Source organism: Lissotriton vulgaris, chromosome 1_1, assembly GCF_964263255.1.
Source record: "Lissotriton vulgaris chromosome 1_1, aLisVul1.2, whole genome shotgun sequence".
NCBI lineage: Eukaryota > Metazoa > Chordata > Amphibia > Caudata > Salamandridae > Lissotriton > Lissotriton vulgaris.
The window spans coordinates 1803405330-1803421698 of NC_141685.1; the positions used below are offsets into that span (position 1 = coordinate 1803405330).

A 16369-nucleotide genomic window follows, 5' to 3' on the forward strand; every position below is an offset into this window, starting at 1 on the left:
CCATTGCCCTTCCTCAGCTACAGCTTGACCCCTAATATAGTGATTTCCAGAGTACATTTTTCCAATAGCACCATTGGAACTTAATAAAGATACTGAGCTGCGAACTTGAGGGTAGGGAGGTGGTTATTATGCCAGCATGCTACTCACATATAATTAGCAGAACAGCATTGTATTAACACGGAGTAGCAGTGGCCTTATTCAGTTACATACCTGCCAACTCACACGGTGCCAACCTGTGACATACCATACCATATTGGCGCACATCACGCGGTCAGCCGGTGGGGAGCCGATGACAGATGGTGGCTGGAAAACGAGCTGAAAGCCACTGCAAATAGTGATTTTCCAGCAAAGTGTTTGAGGCATTGAACTGCTGACGTCCATTGAGGGATGTAAAAAGACCCCCGGGCATCGGCACCAGCCTCAGCAAGCGTTTTCTTTGGGTTGGGGGAGGAGAGGGCTGGGACTACGGTGGGGTTCAGGATCACAGTGGGGTTCAAAAGTGCCTCTTAGGTACTTCTTTGCACGAGGTCCCGCCCACCTTCTCACATAATAAACATGCTGTTCAAGTTGGCAGGTATGCAGTTACACGTTAAAGTGTAATTTGTGCGTCCAGGCAGACTATCCTACTGCATTCCTTCATTTGAGTATTCCCACTACTCACTCAGCGAGGCAAGATTCTCCTTCCTGCCCCACAGATATATTAGTTTCAATATGTTTTCATCTTTTCAGCTGATAAACTGTCAGTTACAATAATACCATGCAAAGAATAACTATTATTCCCTAAAAAAGGCAGCTAATCATAGCTTCACAGCTGCATTTACTCCTGCGGATTGGATTTGCGCATACGTAAATGCAATCCACTGTTGAAGGTAGATGGCTGTACAGGAGGCGGAGCTGGAAATGAAAGCCAAGCCATAGTTCAGGACAGGTTTTAGTTGCGGGAATAAACCCAAAGTAAGGCGGGCCGGAGCTGTGGAGAGCTTCCTCTGTGAGTCTGTTCGACAGAAGGAAGTGATGACATCATTGAGGGTGGATGGGGAAGCAGCCACGGAAATGCCAAGCTGCCACCGGTGTGCACGTGCTGCAAAGGTAAATATAATCCGTTAAGGAAGAGAAACCACTTGCGGACTTGTGCTGGATAGCAGAGCAAAATCATAAATTATACTGTACGAGGAAAGAACATACAAAGTCCCTTTTTTTATGCGCTGTCGCCAGGTTATCCCGGAGAGACGCTTTCCTCATTTAGGCGCGTTCCTTGTCTCTCAACTGGTAGAAAGAAACTTTTCTGAATGAAAGGGAAGACCCGGGGCCAGAACGAGTAACATACCGGGGGAAAGTCAGCTGGAAGCAGGTGAACCGAGAACCACTTCACTATGGAAAGCCCGGGCGCCCTGAAAAGGCCTATAAATGGGGTGAAGGACCGTTCCCAAGGCAGAAACTCCAAGCTCCCGACCGAGGAAGGCCCACGAGATAGAAACCCAGAAGAGCAGCATGATTTCCAGGACCTCAGCCTGCTCCATTATGGTAAGAAACCCTTTGCCTTCTATGAAATAGCAAACATCTGATTTCAGCATATATGAATGCCATAGGTTTACACATTCGTTCATCAGCTGCTGGTTAGGACACTAGATAAGTGTGTGATCTTGGGTGAAACCTTTCTAGCAGAACCTGAAGCCATGCTGCTCTTCCATGTCTGCAGTGGTGGGGCGTGAGGGCGCTAAGCAGGGCAGGCTACAGCAGTGTCTGCAAGGGATAGGGCCTGATAGAAAAGCATTGAGGTCTCTTCAAAGCAACTCTGTCTATGCGCCTGGAGACAAGTTCTAAAAATCTAAACACAAAACAAGAAACAACTCTGGATGTAATCTTTGTTATGAAAAAGTGAGATAGTTGGGAAGTCGTGTGTTGTCACGCTGCGTCATTTAAAGAAGTGTATGTCCATCACACAGGGAGTGAGTAAGACACTCTGCAGTCCTCACACAACTGCTCTTGGATGAAGACGTTTCCAAGTTAAAAAGAGGCTAGATACAGTCTTCTTAGAACCGGCTTCAGCTGATAAGGAGGGATGCTGCAGACTGGATAGATATCCTTGTCAGTAGGCAGATATTGGTGCACGGTGTCCAAGAGCGCTGAAGGGACATTGAAAGGCATGTTTCATGAAATACTTTTAGCATAGTATAGCTTTGCATCACACAGCATTCAGTGGCAGCGTGTCACGGCATAAAAACATTTTTCTGACAATTCAAACGTCATATCATTCTTTCCCAAAATGATATTTGCATAATAATCGTACAATAATTTCCGCCAAATTGTACTTGACCAAAGGTTGTAACTTTATTACTTTAACATTCCCCACTTGTATTCCTTCATTCCCCCTTGCAGGCCATCACACTACTGGCCCTTTGTTCCCCAGCAATCTTGCTTCCGACCGAATATCTTGGACAAGAGCTGCCTCATGAAAATGATCCTGAAAGAGACCTGGCAGCGAAGACCAGAGACAGGTGCCCTGGTAGAGGGAGTGCCAGGTTCCCTCACATTGCCAGAATTGACCTCCGGGCCATTGACGCTGGTGCTGAAGACAAGATGGTGGCCGACATCAGTAGCCGATCACTCGCACCTTGGGAGTACAGGTACGGATTCACCGCTCTTAACACTACAGGAACTGATTCGATACATCTTATCTAAGAATATGCCTCGTTACCTTGCATGCTAACTAACTAACTAACGCATGCCATTACAACACGGTCATTACAGCGACGCTTTGTAACAACCCATGCCATTACAGCGCAAGTCAGAAGAACAACATGCTCTAGGGGAGGAGGCACTGGATTTTGAAATAGTATCATTTACTATTTCAACTCCAGTCTGTGCAACACTAGGGAAGGTGATGGATTTTAAATCCAAAACTTCTGACCCCTGGAGCAAGTCATTGTTCCGACTTGCAGAGTAATGGCATGAGTTGTAACAACGCGGTCGATGTAACAACCGCATTGTAATGGCATGCGGTGTTTGGGAATCGAGGTAAATGATGTTTACCCTTATCTAAACATGGCCAATGTGTACTTCCTGTGAGAAATGTTTCAACTTAAGAATCCACTAGCTATCATTTTAAAGATTTGGTAATGGGCACACAAAGGCAGCTTGGGCAGTGCCACAAAGGGCTAGCTCAGCCACTTTCTCTAAGCCCCTGCTGTGGTCGGGAGTAGGAGAGAAACATTCAACGCTTCCTAATACCCGTCACATTAATCCTCCAATGAACATATTGTTTTTAGGTCAAATGAATGTCATTCAGGAAATGATGAGCCGTGGTCATATACATATTAGATTTAGAGCCACATCCTCACTGCTATTTTTAAGAATCTACAAAACAAATGACAACAATTTATATAGATCCAACAGTGATTGGCCTGCAGATATCATTTGATAGTTTATAATAAATCATCTCTGAAATGGTCGGTGTCTCGAATAAAAGTGGATTCAGCTCTAGCTTGCTGAAGGAATTTTAATATATTTTTAGGGGTGAAACCTAATCAACCCATGGTGGCAAATGTATCGATTTGTTTATTTCTGCATCAGTAAATACTCATGGGAAACAGCTTCCAATGTATACAGTATATCAATGAATCAGGAATGAGAGGCGGGGTGTGGCAGGGGGGGGGGGGTGGTGGATGGGAAGAGAGTAGGCAGAGACTAATGCATAGTCAGAAGATCAGTATTTAGAAGCGGTCGAGAGCCAAGGGATTCCATGAAGTTATAGGAAAGGCATTCCTGGGTCTACAATTAACATTCAGCTCCCCGTATTAATGTTGATACTTTTCCATACACAGAGGACATGGCCGGGATCCTAGTCTTCTCCACACAGTCTCTTATTTTGTTCCAACTGGAGGCGATAAGGAAGCTGAACTCAGAAGTTAGGGAAGCAGCCCCCTAGCTTGATTCTGGTGCTTGTGAAAATCTAGAGCTAGAAACGGTGTCAGATAGATATATGTGCAGCAGAACGTGGCATTAAACTTGAGCATAAAGGAACTGTTGTTTCATCAGTGGAGCACCAAGCAAACCTCATGGACTGACCCTCTATTGCATATCAGTGGCTGGTCTCAAGACTGTGCCTCTGTATCACTCCCCAGCAGGTCTTGTAATGAACAAGCACGCATAGGTGCCCGCAAACTTTCCTCACTGAACTCCCTGGCTAGAAATCTTGAAAAGCTCTTTCGAAAGATGTCGTTCACTAATGAGTCAATGTTTTCTTTTTTCCTATAAATGCCCACGTTGCACCAAAATTACCATTTAGGATCTATAGGTTGGGCATTCCCAGTATCTTTTACTAAGAACCATATAGCTGAGTGGGGGTCGGGAAGGGGGCTTTGGTGTCTTACAAATATGATTACATTATTATTTCTAACATATCTATCTCTTAAATGATCTTTTATCTTCAGACCAGTGGAGGGTATACAACTGTTACAATGAAGTTTTTACAACGCACTACCTCTACAACGCAGGCATTACCACGCATACCATTACAACGCATTGTGCTGGGGGGCGCTCTAGGATAGGGAATAAGTATAATTTTATATCCAACACCTTCCCTAGTGTCCACGGGGACTGGAGTTGGAATATAAAATTATACTTACCACTATCCAGCACCTCTAAGCGCTATGCGTTGTAACGGTATTCGTTGTAAATACCGCGTTGTAATGGTATGCGTGGTAAAAGTATGCGTTGTAACGTCATACATCCCCAGTGGAGTGATAGCATTTCGTCACTCCACTCCATGGCAGACAACATCTTCTAATTGCAGAGACATTCTGGTGGCAGACTGCTGGCAGTTTAGTCATGCCTTGCTCCTCTTCCAGCCTAGCTTGCACAGACTGACAACCCTTACCTTGGGTGCCATTGTTTGCATTCCTTCAGATGGCTCAATGTGGACAAGAATAGTAAGCCAAGTTTATTTTAAGCCCTTAACCTGTCAAATGAGATTTCTAATTAAATGATCTACTTTGTTTTCTCATTCTGATGGTGGCTTTGTGAGTGTCGGCGCACCGAAACATGCATCAAACAATAGAAACCATAGCACACTGGGTGACGAGAAGCCATCACATTGTAACGCCACATGCCTATAGTGGCCAATCCTACAAGAGTTAGGGTGAAAGATAACTAACAACCCAACGAAATATCCTACCTTTATTTGCCCATGTTAACTCTGGGCTTCACTGGTCCTTTAGAAAGACAAGCAATATTCTGGGAAAAAGTCCTGAAAGAGTGTTTGGATCTGTGCTTGTGTGTGTAAGAATCATTCAGTAGCTGTAGTCCAGAAATGTGAAAACACAAAAGGGAAATCATCACACGCATCGGTCTCAACACCGACATTGGATTCGCTCATTGTGGGGCAATTGTTGAATCATTGCTGAGACAACTTGAGATCCTCGAGAAAATGATGTGTGTAATTTACAATAGCTAATGACGGATCCAATAATTCTTAATGAATACACTCACTTGAATTAAACTCTGGGCTCGAATACCAGCTGTAGAACAAGGGTGAAGTTGGAGGACAAGTGTTAAAGATAATATCATCAGCTCAGACTTGTTTTCCAATTGCCTACTGCTATAGGGATGAAACTGTGAAAAACAGGGCCAGATATGGTGGCCACAAAATTTGAGCTATATTAAAAAAAAGGGGAAGACAGAAAGGCAATTGAGAAATAAGTGAAGGACGAAAGAAAAACATAGATGAAGAAAGGTGGGAAGGAAGGAAGGAAAATGGAATGTAAATAGGGAAGGGAATACAGAGGGAGGCAAGGTAAGAGGTGTAAAAAAACGATAAATATGGTAGAGTAAAGCAAAGAGGGGAAGCAAGGAGAGGGAGACAAAGAGTAGGGAAGTGACTAAAGAAAAATCAGGTACAAAGGAGGAAGGTTTGAATAGAATAAAGGAAATAGGGAAACCCGGATCGGCATAAGCACCTTTCTAAAGACTTATTGCACAAAAAACTCAATAATCAGGATGATTGATATAGTATACAGCTGTAATATTGCATGTGATAGGAACGTTTCGCAATGCTCCATCCCTTTAAACTTTGCATTGTTCTGTTTTCTTTGCAGTGTGGATAAGGATGTGAACAGATACCCTGAGGTCATCGTGGAAGCCAAATGCCTTCCCTCCAAGTGCCAGGACTATAACGGGTCCTCCGTTCCCATCAGGCACCAAATCCTTGTGCTGCGCCGGGAGCAGAAGGGCTGCAGCCAGAGTTACAAGCTGGAGAAGCAATGGGTCACTTTTGGGTGCACCTGTGTCCGGGCTGTCACCAGAAATGCCTCATACTGAGGACCCATGGGGCTCACACTGTGGCCTGGCCTGGCCTCAGATCCGCTCAATGCCTGTCATCGTTTGTCACTCAAGGACTCTTAACAAAATGTGATTAACATCAACATCAAAGCCATAAAACCCTAAACAGAAATGCTCGGTGATGGCAAGTCTTATCAGGGAGTTCTTGACATATCCATTTGAATGAGTCTTGCTAGGTCATTGACACAACACAGCCCCTATCAAAGCTTTGTGTAAATATCTGAAGCTTTTCAGGTGAATCAATCAATCAATCAGTTGTTTGTAAAGCGTGCTACTCACCCGCGAGGGTCTCGAGGCGCTGGGGGGGGGGGGGATTGAGGAAAGTTTGCTCAGGTCAGTCGAAGAGCCAGGTCTTGAGGTCCCTCCTGAACGTGTGCAATGATTAAGATGGTCTGATGTTTACAGGTGTTTAAAGGGACTCATTGAACCATTTTAAACCATTTTACAGGCAACTAATGCTTGTGAAGGTGGGTCCAACAACGGGTTCTATACTATTTTAATTAGACAAAACTATTTGACAGATTATGACAGATTTTTAATCTGAAAGTCCACAAATGTATCCATTTACATTGTAGTAGCTAAATTAACTTCCTATTTTTCGGACTATGAGCTGGATATATTTATGTATTTATTTTTCTATCCATGTATTTATGTTTTATTTTAAATTTTGAAGAATTAATGTGTCGCTACACAAGACAGTGCACCCAGTTTTTAACATAATTTGTTGAATAAAATTTTTATAAAGTACTTATTTTGCACGTAGTTTCTTATATATCCATTGAAGGATCGAATAAAACATATGTAATCGTAACATTTCTACGATTGGCAGCATCAGATTGAAATAACTTTCAAAGTTATGCTGCACTTCAGTCCTGTATGCTCGTTCTGTAAACGTGGATGCTTACAACATCCAAGGGTGGATGTTATGCCAAGCCTCTGACTTGCAGGAGTTACAATTAAATAAGAAACCGCTCTGCATTCTTTCCTTTACCAACTATTTTTTATTGATATTTTTAATTACAAACATTTTAAAATAAGCACATAACAAGATGCAAACCACAGCATCCAGGTAATCTCACCGTATACATGCATTTGAGAGATGGGAATCACCTGGGGGTGGAAAGACCCCGAGAATTCCTCTCCGGGTATCACAGGCTCCTTCTGCGGTACCAGGAGTTCAGCCTGTGCCCCTACTCCTCTGCCCAGCCCAGACCCCCATTCGCCGCAAGGAGCTAATGATTCCCACGCAGTGTGGCATAGGAGGGAGACACCAAAATGACACAAAGAGAACCATTGGGTGGACAATGGGTGGAGTGGGATGTTGGAGGGGGCTCTCATCAGTGACCTCAATGACTGAAATTAGAAACTCTGAGCATAATAGCCAACACTTGCAAGAGTGGATCTAATTAGTCTTCTTTTCCATTTTAACTTTGAAATATTTTCATATTGAATTATATAAGATTTGTATTACTTTATTATCTTTTCATAAGCCAGGACTCAAATTTTGCGCTGGTGATTTACAGCATTTCATGAATTGGCTTTTTGTTTAAAATTGCTTCTTGTTACTTTGAGTTCATCAGATTGATGCTATCTAGTTTGGAAAATTGTTAGATTGAGAGCTCCCTATAAAGACTTGATCACAAAACCATCCACATTTTCATTAAAAACTGCCACATATTCTTAAAGAAGCATTGATTATGATTTGTTTAGGGAAGGGAAAAATAACTTCAAAGCTAAATTAAATGTAATCCTCTCCACTGGCCATTTTAAGCTGGCATACTAACTTTTCCACAGTTTTAAATACATCATTTGCTATGTATTCATTCAAAATGTTTAACGAACAAATATTCGCTATTGGAACTGTTAATAGTTTGGTTGTTAGAATTGATGATGAAGACCACAGTTTCCAAATTGATTGTGTCAGAGGACAACCTAGGTGCCCCACAGATTCTTAATTTGATACATTAATGATTTAAATTTAAATTAAACCGATTCATATTCAAACTGCAGCTTAATTGCATATTTTGAGTCACTTTAAAACACTGAGCTATCAGAAAGTCTCAGGCATATGAAGGAAATATTTACAAACAACAAGAGAGAAAGGGAGAGTCACGAACACTCTTAGTCCCCAAATTATAATATGTAACAACAACAAAAGAGTGTTCCTGTTCTGGTTAAGGTGGAAAAAGGCACAGAGCACAAGAAAACAACAAAGCCCAATAGGTTTGTTAAGAAAGCCCTCACTCACCGACCTGGTCGGTGACTTGCTTCATCATCGGGCCCCACCGGGTGTGACCGAATGCCACCCCGGTGTGCTTCGACGCCAGAATTACTGCGGAGCTGGTTTTTGTGATGGGAGGGCTATGTGAAGAAGTACGTGAATAGTGTCAAGTGGTGAGATTAAAATTGCCTTGTATATGTCAAAAATTTAATTTTAATCAAAGACCATCAAGGACAAGGTTAAAAAATGTGTCGGTGAGTAGGGCCAACTAATTGGATGGTCTTACTCCCACTAGCATTAAGTGAAGATGTGAATGGTCAACATGGACATGTTTCAGCCGGTGTGGTATCATTAACCTGGCATTCGTCAGGACCTATGGTGTAAAACCTCGGCGGTATGGGCACTCTAAGGCCCACCCTACCAGAGGACTTGAAAGTTAAAAGTCTGTGAAGTGCAAAAAAACAGGGGGCGGGCTTCACCACCCGAAGGTAGGACGCACACACCTCCAGCCTCTAAAATTTAGAGACCAAAAATAAAAGGCACCTGTGAGGGTTAAAAAACACAGACAACACAAGACAAAAGAAACACAATTAGAATATTTTGTCGATTGGTTTGGCCAAATTCAGTCTATTACTAGTGCTCATAGTGCCAGGGTGCACCACTCATGCATAATAGCAGAGGTGCGTGGCTCTGCCAGTGGCTGAGGCTACACGATAAGTCATATTGTTAATATGGTGGCACTGTCAAGGTAGATTGCCAATTTTGCAGAATCTGACTGTGTAAGTGCACAGGGGAGGGTTTTGATAAGTGAAACGAGGGCGAAATGGCAGTGAAAATAAACACGCAACATTCTATCACTCATCGATCAATGGGCCAAATGGCCAGTGGCCAGTCAGCAATGAAGCAGTAAAAGAGGTGAGAAAAAGGAAGATTCTCACTTCGCCAGGGATGAAAATCCACCCCATAGACCGCGGGAGGGAGGGGACGGCGCATTTGGCACATCCTACAAAGCAAAACAGAGGGAGGAAAAGGGACACCAAACCTGGTCAATAAGCAGTTAATAGTACTTAGCTTTGAATGGTTTCTCAGCCAGAATCTCAGGACCGGGTCTCGTCGATCCGGTTGGGAGGAGCGAAGGCGGTTTTATGTGTTTTCCTTACCGGCAACACATAAAACCGCCTTCGCTCCTCCCAACCGGATCGACGAGACCCGGTCCTGAGGGCGATCAGGCTTATCTGCAGGAGACGGTCGCCGTGGGCGTGAGTACGATTCTGGCTGAGAAACCATTCAAAGCTAAGTACTATTAACTGCTTATTGACCAGGTTTGGTGTCCCTTTTCCTCCCTCTGTTTTGCTTTGTAGGATGTGCCAAATGCGCCGTCCCCTCCCTCCCGCGGTCTATGGGGTGGATTTTCATCCCTGGCGAAGTGAGAATCTTCCTTTTTCTCACCTCTTTTACTGCTTCATTGCTGACTGGCCACTGGCCATTTGGCCCATTGATCGATGAGTGATAGAATGTTGCGTGTTTATTTTCACTGCCATTTCGCCCTCGTTTCACTTATCAAAACCCTCCCCTGTTCACTTACACAGTCAGATTCTGCAAAATTGGCAATCTACCTTGACAGTGCCACCATATTAACAATATGACTTATCGTGTAGCCTCAGCCACTGGCAGAGCCACGCACCTCTGCTATTATGCATGAGTGGTGCACCCTGGCACTATGAGCACTAGTAATAGACTGAATTTGGCCAAACCAATCGACAAAATATTCTAATTGTGTTTCTTTTGTCTTGTGTTGTCTGTGTTTTTTAACCCTCACAGGTGCCTTTTATTTTTGGTCTCTAAATTTTAGAGGCTGGAGGTGTGTGCGTCCTACCTTCGGGTGGTGAAGCCCGCCCCCTGTTTTTTTGCACTTCACAGACTTTTAACTTTCAAGTCCTCTGGTAGGGTGGGCCTTAGAGTGCCCATACCGCCGAGGTTTTACACCATAGGTCCTGACGAATGCCAGGTTAATGATACCACACCGGCTGAAACATGTCCATGTTGACCATTCACATCTTCACTTAATGCTAGTGGGAGTAAGACCATCCAATTAGTTGGCCCTACTCACCGACACATTTTTTAACCTTGTCCTTGATGGTCTTTGATTAAAATTAAATTTTTGACACATACAAGGCAATTTTAATCTCACCACTTGACACTATTCACGTACTTCTTCACATAGCCCTCCCATCACAAAAACCAGCTCCGCAGTAATTCTGGCGTCGAAGCACACCGGGGTGGCATTCGGTCACACCCGGTGGGGCCCGATGATGAAGCAAGTCACCGACCAGGTCGGTGAGTGAGGGCTTTCTTAACAAACCTATTGGGCTTTGTTGTTTTCTTGTGCTCTGTGCCTTTTTCCACCTTAACCAGAACAGGAACACTCTTTTGTTGTTGTTACATATGAAGGAAATATACACGATGCTAGAAATCAAATAATATTGTGTCAGAATCATCCACACAATGAAACTGTGGGTTGTAGGACAATCCTAAAGCAAAAGGATGCTATTGATTGACTGCACTGAAAGTAGATATTAACATTGCCATGAGCAGTACTTGAGCTTCTGCTTCAGTGGATTGCAAGCTGCAACCAGACAAATCAATGAATGGGAATCTCTATTTTATAATGAAGGAGAATGATACATTATTAATGGCTGTAGCCACATGAATGTTTCTCAGCAACGCTGTGCGTTCATAAACCCATGAACTCTAAAATTCCCTTGGATTTGAGCCTGCTTTGGATTTCTATTGTTTCTGAATTGTGTGGTTTCTTTATGCTGTAAAATATTGCTTAGGTATTTTTTCTGAGTATCAACAGAATATCTTAGATGACAAAATGTCCTCTTACCCTCCTGAGAACCACAGTATCATTTTCTAAAACAACATTCTAAAGGGAACTGTATTTCATAGAAAGGTGCAAGGATTATATCCTTTTTAGGTCGAGACTATGGCTGTAGACCCCTTTAATATCACTCCAGGTAACTCGTGCCCCCTCATTGCCCCTGGGAATATCTGCCCTTCTTGCTCTGCCTCATGCAAGGCCTACAACTGCCCTATCCATCAGGAGTAGGCCGTCCCCATGCTAATTTACCTGGCAATACCTATGCAAATGATATCTACTCTTGGATTACTTGCATTCCTGAGATTTTCCAAGTACTCGGTTGCCCATATCCAACATAAAGGACAATTGCATATGCCATTTGTGAATTATCGGGAACCATTTGTCCTTTTTCCAACTCATCTTGGGTTATCTATCTGTCATTGGAATCACCAAAGATGATCTACTCTTTCTATATCAGGTGTTCGTTGTTTCTCCACATGAGTATCAGTAGGTGCCACTGGCAATGCACTGGGCTCTGCTTGGTCAGACCCCATCAGTGTGCTTTATGTGTGTCCGTTTTTATGACTCCATTAAGTGCACTTGTGCATATCTGTTGGTCCCAAGTGTATGCGTGTGTTCTTTAAGTGCATGTGTCTCAGTAGCTTTATATGTCTGCATGTGTCAGAGTGTGCACATTGCATTTGGACATATGCAGCAGCCTGCTTGCTAATTGGTGCATTCCCTGTCACAATGCTCCTTTCCCCATCTCTGTCGTTAGGCACTCCCATTGCGAGATCGATTGGCTATGCCAATGCTTGTTGACATTGAAGCGCATTGCTTAGTCTCCTGTTGGGACATACCTAGGTATCATGTATCATTATACCTATTTTGGTAGAAGGTAGACATTGCTCTGCAGCTCCTGCTTATGTTCAGTATATCTAAGTGCTGAGGTAACGATTTTTCAATCAGTGACTAATTAATTTAAGAAGTGTATTTATAAATCTGCATTTTTAAGGCAATCAAATAGATGTAAATGTGCCCTTCAATGTAGGACTGACCACATTTAATAGATTTGATGTGTGAGCATGTTTGACAAATTGGTTAAGTCCTGATAGATATTACGTAATTATTAAGCATGGGTGAATTTTGCGAATCTGGCGTTCGCAAATTTGCGTATTTGCGAGCTCGCAATCCACAAAATACGCAAAATCTTGTGAATTTGCGGATTTTTTTGTTTTTATAGTGTTCGCAAGTGTTTCTGCCAGTTCGCGAGGATTTTGTACCAGTTCGCAATTGCGAACTTACTTGTCGACACGCAACGGTCGCGACTATGTTGTTTCTACGTCTGGTTCATCATCACAGGTTCACAGCACCCTCTGTTTCAACACTGCCACCCTCTGTTTCAGCCATGACACCCTCTGGTACATCAATGCCACCCTCTGGTTCATCATCATCACTGTAGATTATGGGGGGGGGAAAGCAAGCACACCTGCCCTGCTTCAACTGACATGAATTAATTTGGGGTTGATTTATTAATGTGTCACTGTTTTAAAATTCCAGTCTGGCACCTGCTTCCTTATCTGTCATTTGCTTTCTGCTGCAGTGCAATTTTTTTTCCATGACCTTTGTGGCCTACTTGTAGCTATTCTATGATCTGGCTGTGAGGGTCAGAGCAGGGTCATACAATTGTTGCAACTAGCAACTGAACTCTGGAGGGGCCCCAGTCAGGAAGCACTACAGGGAATGGTTACTAATGATGAATTTGAACCTTTGCACCTGCTGAGTGCTTTCAGTTTAGCAAAACTCTTTTTTCTGCAGAACAGCAAATGTAATGCCCCAAACAAACTTATTTGTGAAAGTTGATTTCTAATCCAAAAGTGATCCAAAGAAAGTCAAAAGGCCTCAAATCCAAAAAAGGGCAGGCAAATGTCAACCTGAGGAGTTATTCTGATAAAAATCATCATTTTCAGAAGGTCTATGCTGCTTGCTAGTGGATTTCTTGTGCAGAATTGCAAATTTTGTAATTTCGCGAGTGCGAGATTGTTGCTGCCCGCCGCACCTACATGTTCGCAATTGCGAACTTACGCAGCACGCCGCAAAATTGTATCACCAAGAAAAAAAAATCCGCTGCGTGCGAATTTGTGGATTTTCGGTAAATTCGCGAGCGTTCGGGGATCGCAAATTTACCGAAAATCCGCAAAATCTGCGAGCGGAACGGATTTTCCGCCCATGCTTAGTAATTATTTAGGTGATAATGTTGAGTATCTTATGCTATCTAAAGCCACTTCAATGTTACAGATTTACAGAGGACTTGCAGCAAGGAATCCACTTTGAATGGGTCTTAGTATGGAAAGATTTTGAGTTAAAGCTAGCCATAAAGATGGCCATAAAGCTAAATCTTCAGCTTGTACCATTTTATTTGTGCTGGAGATTATTGAATCTGTTATTGTATTACAAGAATGCCCTTGAAGGGCTCTCAATAATCCTGAGTATGCTGGTGTGGATTCTCAGCCAGTGCATTCCAGGATGCATATCCATTGTTTGCTCCTAAAGCATATGAGAAGATCAGATTGACCTCCACCTTGCTCTTGTGCTGTAATGGAATACGCATTGAGTCTGTGTTCCTCATTAAAGAGAACATAGTGGGGAAACCTAGGTGAATGTTTTACAACTTACACCCTCCAGAGGAGGAATAGATGGGATTGGAACAGATGGATCCTACAAACCTACAGCTGCTGTCACAGGGTATTCTGGCACTAATCAACAACAAGCTTGGTGTGTCATTTTGCCTATATATTGATACAACTGCAGCCACAGCACCACTTTCTGCCCTTGTGACAGTGCACCATGGCTTAGTTTGACTGGGGCCTTCTAAAGACCCCAAAAGGATGTTTTAAGCAATAGACCAGCTTACAGTACACAAAGCGGTGGAGGAGACTACACTTCTCTCACTGTGCAGCAGCCTCTGGGGTGTGCCTTACACACACAGATTGTGTGCTCTGTTGCTCTGCAAACAGGCCACAATTTAACTAATGGAGACCCAGTCCTAGACTACTCCTGGTGACACTTGGTGCTGTTGGCCGTGCTGCTGGTCTCTGCTGGAGGGAATACTAACCCCCAAATGGGGCCCCTGAGGTCCCGCGGACCCTTGGCTGGTGTGAGAGTGTACTCCTCCTGTCCCAAAGCTTTAATTCATCCTGTGCTTGCTGAAATCTATTATCTACCTGTCTTATAATATAAATGATGTATCAGCTTGTTCAGTAAACCAATGCTCATGAGCAATAACGTGGACCAGCTACATTATCACAAATTATTCCAAACAAATGTTGATGTGATATAGAGATGGTTGGGATACCCAAAAATTACTTCAGATACATTTTAAATTGAGAACTTTGATATGTCCGAGGCAGGATTCTATTAGTGTTGGGTGCATTGGGAGGTTTTGTCTTTTTACTGAATCCTGTTGTTGTTGGCTGTAGTCTCTGCACACCTTAATACAGCTAACAAGGGGCAAAAGTGCCTGTGCTCCCCATGTTAAACATGGAAAAATTAGTATATACCCAAATGGCACATTTAGTTTATTAAAATCCCTAGCATATGGTAATACACGTGCGGAAGGCCTGTAAATTAAAGGCTACATGTAAGCTGCAGCACTCATTGTGCCACCTGCTAAAGTAGCACTGAAAAGCATGTCTTAACTTGGTCTGCCACTGCTACCTTAATGTGCAGTTTTAAAACTTCAATTTCGACCTGGCAAAATAAACCTTTTGCCAGCCTAATCCTTCCTTTTTAATACTTATGGGTTATCCCTAAGATAGGACTTAAGTGCCCAGAGGGCAGGTTACATGGTATTTAAAAGCATTAGATGTATATTTAATGTTTTACCTGTCCTGGCAGTGACACACCTCGAAATTCGTTTTTCACGGTGGCAAGGCAGGCTATCCCATAGCTTAACGCCGGTTTATGTTATGTGTATGTTATGTTAAACTTTTGTTGAAGCGCCCAGCTGTCCCAATTAAGGGGCGTCCCGGCGCTGACCGTTCATATGTGCAGGAGACATAATAGGCTGAGAAGATCAAAGCCCTAGATCAGAGGAAAAAGAAAAGTCTTAATGGCTTTCCGAAATAATAGTAATTCGTCAATGCAACAAATAGATACAGGCAAAGAATTCCACAATTTGGCCGCAAGTAGTCGAAAAGAACGGCCACCAACACGACAAAGTCTGAACTTGGGTATAGTCACCAGGTGTTGGCCCAAGGAACGCAGATTACGTTGGGGAATATAAGGGGTTAAAAGAGGACAGAGTAGCTCAGGGCTACTTGAGAATCTTAAACGCCAAACAAAGCATCTAAAAGTGAATTCTTGCTTGAATCAACAGCCAGTGTAAAGCCCTAATAGTGGCTTTAGCAGAACATCTATGTGGGAGTCCCACAAGAGCATGGGCTGCTGAATTCTGAACTCGTTGGAGTCGTAAGATCTCAGCTTTATTAGCGCCAAGAAGTAGAGCAATGGCATAATCCAAGCACGATAAAATTGTAGCCTGGATAATGAGCTGCCGGACAGGCGCATTTAAAAACCTCAGAATAGGACGGAGGCCTCTCAGCAGGCCCACACACGTCGCTGCCACCTTCTTCGTATGGCACTGGAAATTAAGATCCGCGTCCAGCCACACTCCCAAGTTCTTAACCACTGGCTTGGCTGTAGGGATAGTGCCTAAGGAAGCCGGCCACCAGTGTTCGTTCCAGAGGGAGATGTTCTTCCCTACCAGCATCACTTCCGTTTTTGTGGCATTCAATTGTAGACAGTTGTCAGCCATCCACTGAGCAACTGCAGTCATCCCGTCTCTAAACTTTGTGGCAACAGCAGAAGGGCCTTCGGCCAAGGTGACAACCAGCTGAGTATCATCAGCATGCGATACCAGCGTTAGGCCCCACTCTCTTGCCACA

The 16369-nt window shown here is 43.4% G+C and overlaps 1 protein-coding gene across 1 annotated transcript; it reads left to right on the plus strand.

Annotated features, from left to right (window-relative positions):
* The first annotated feature begins 1491 nt into the window (after window positions 1-1491).
* On the plus strand, window positions 1492-6318 carry LOC147751234 (interleukin-17A-like). The gene is made up of 3 exons (XM_086933176.1): window positions 1492-1524; window positions 2380-2627; window positions 6096-6318. Exons 1-3 carry the CDS (start codon window positions 1492-1494, stop codon window positions 6316-6318), a joined length of 504 nt encoding a protein of 167 aa, XP_086789302.1.
* The last annotated feature ends 10051 nt before the right edge of the window (window positions 6319-16369 follow it).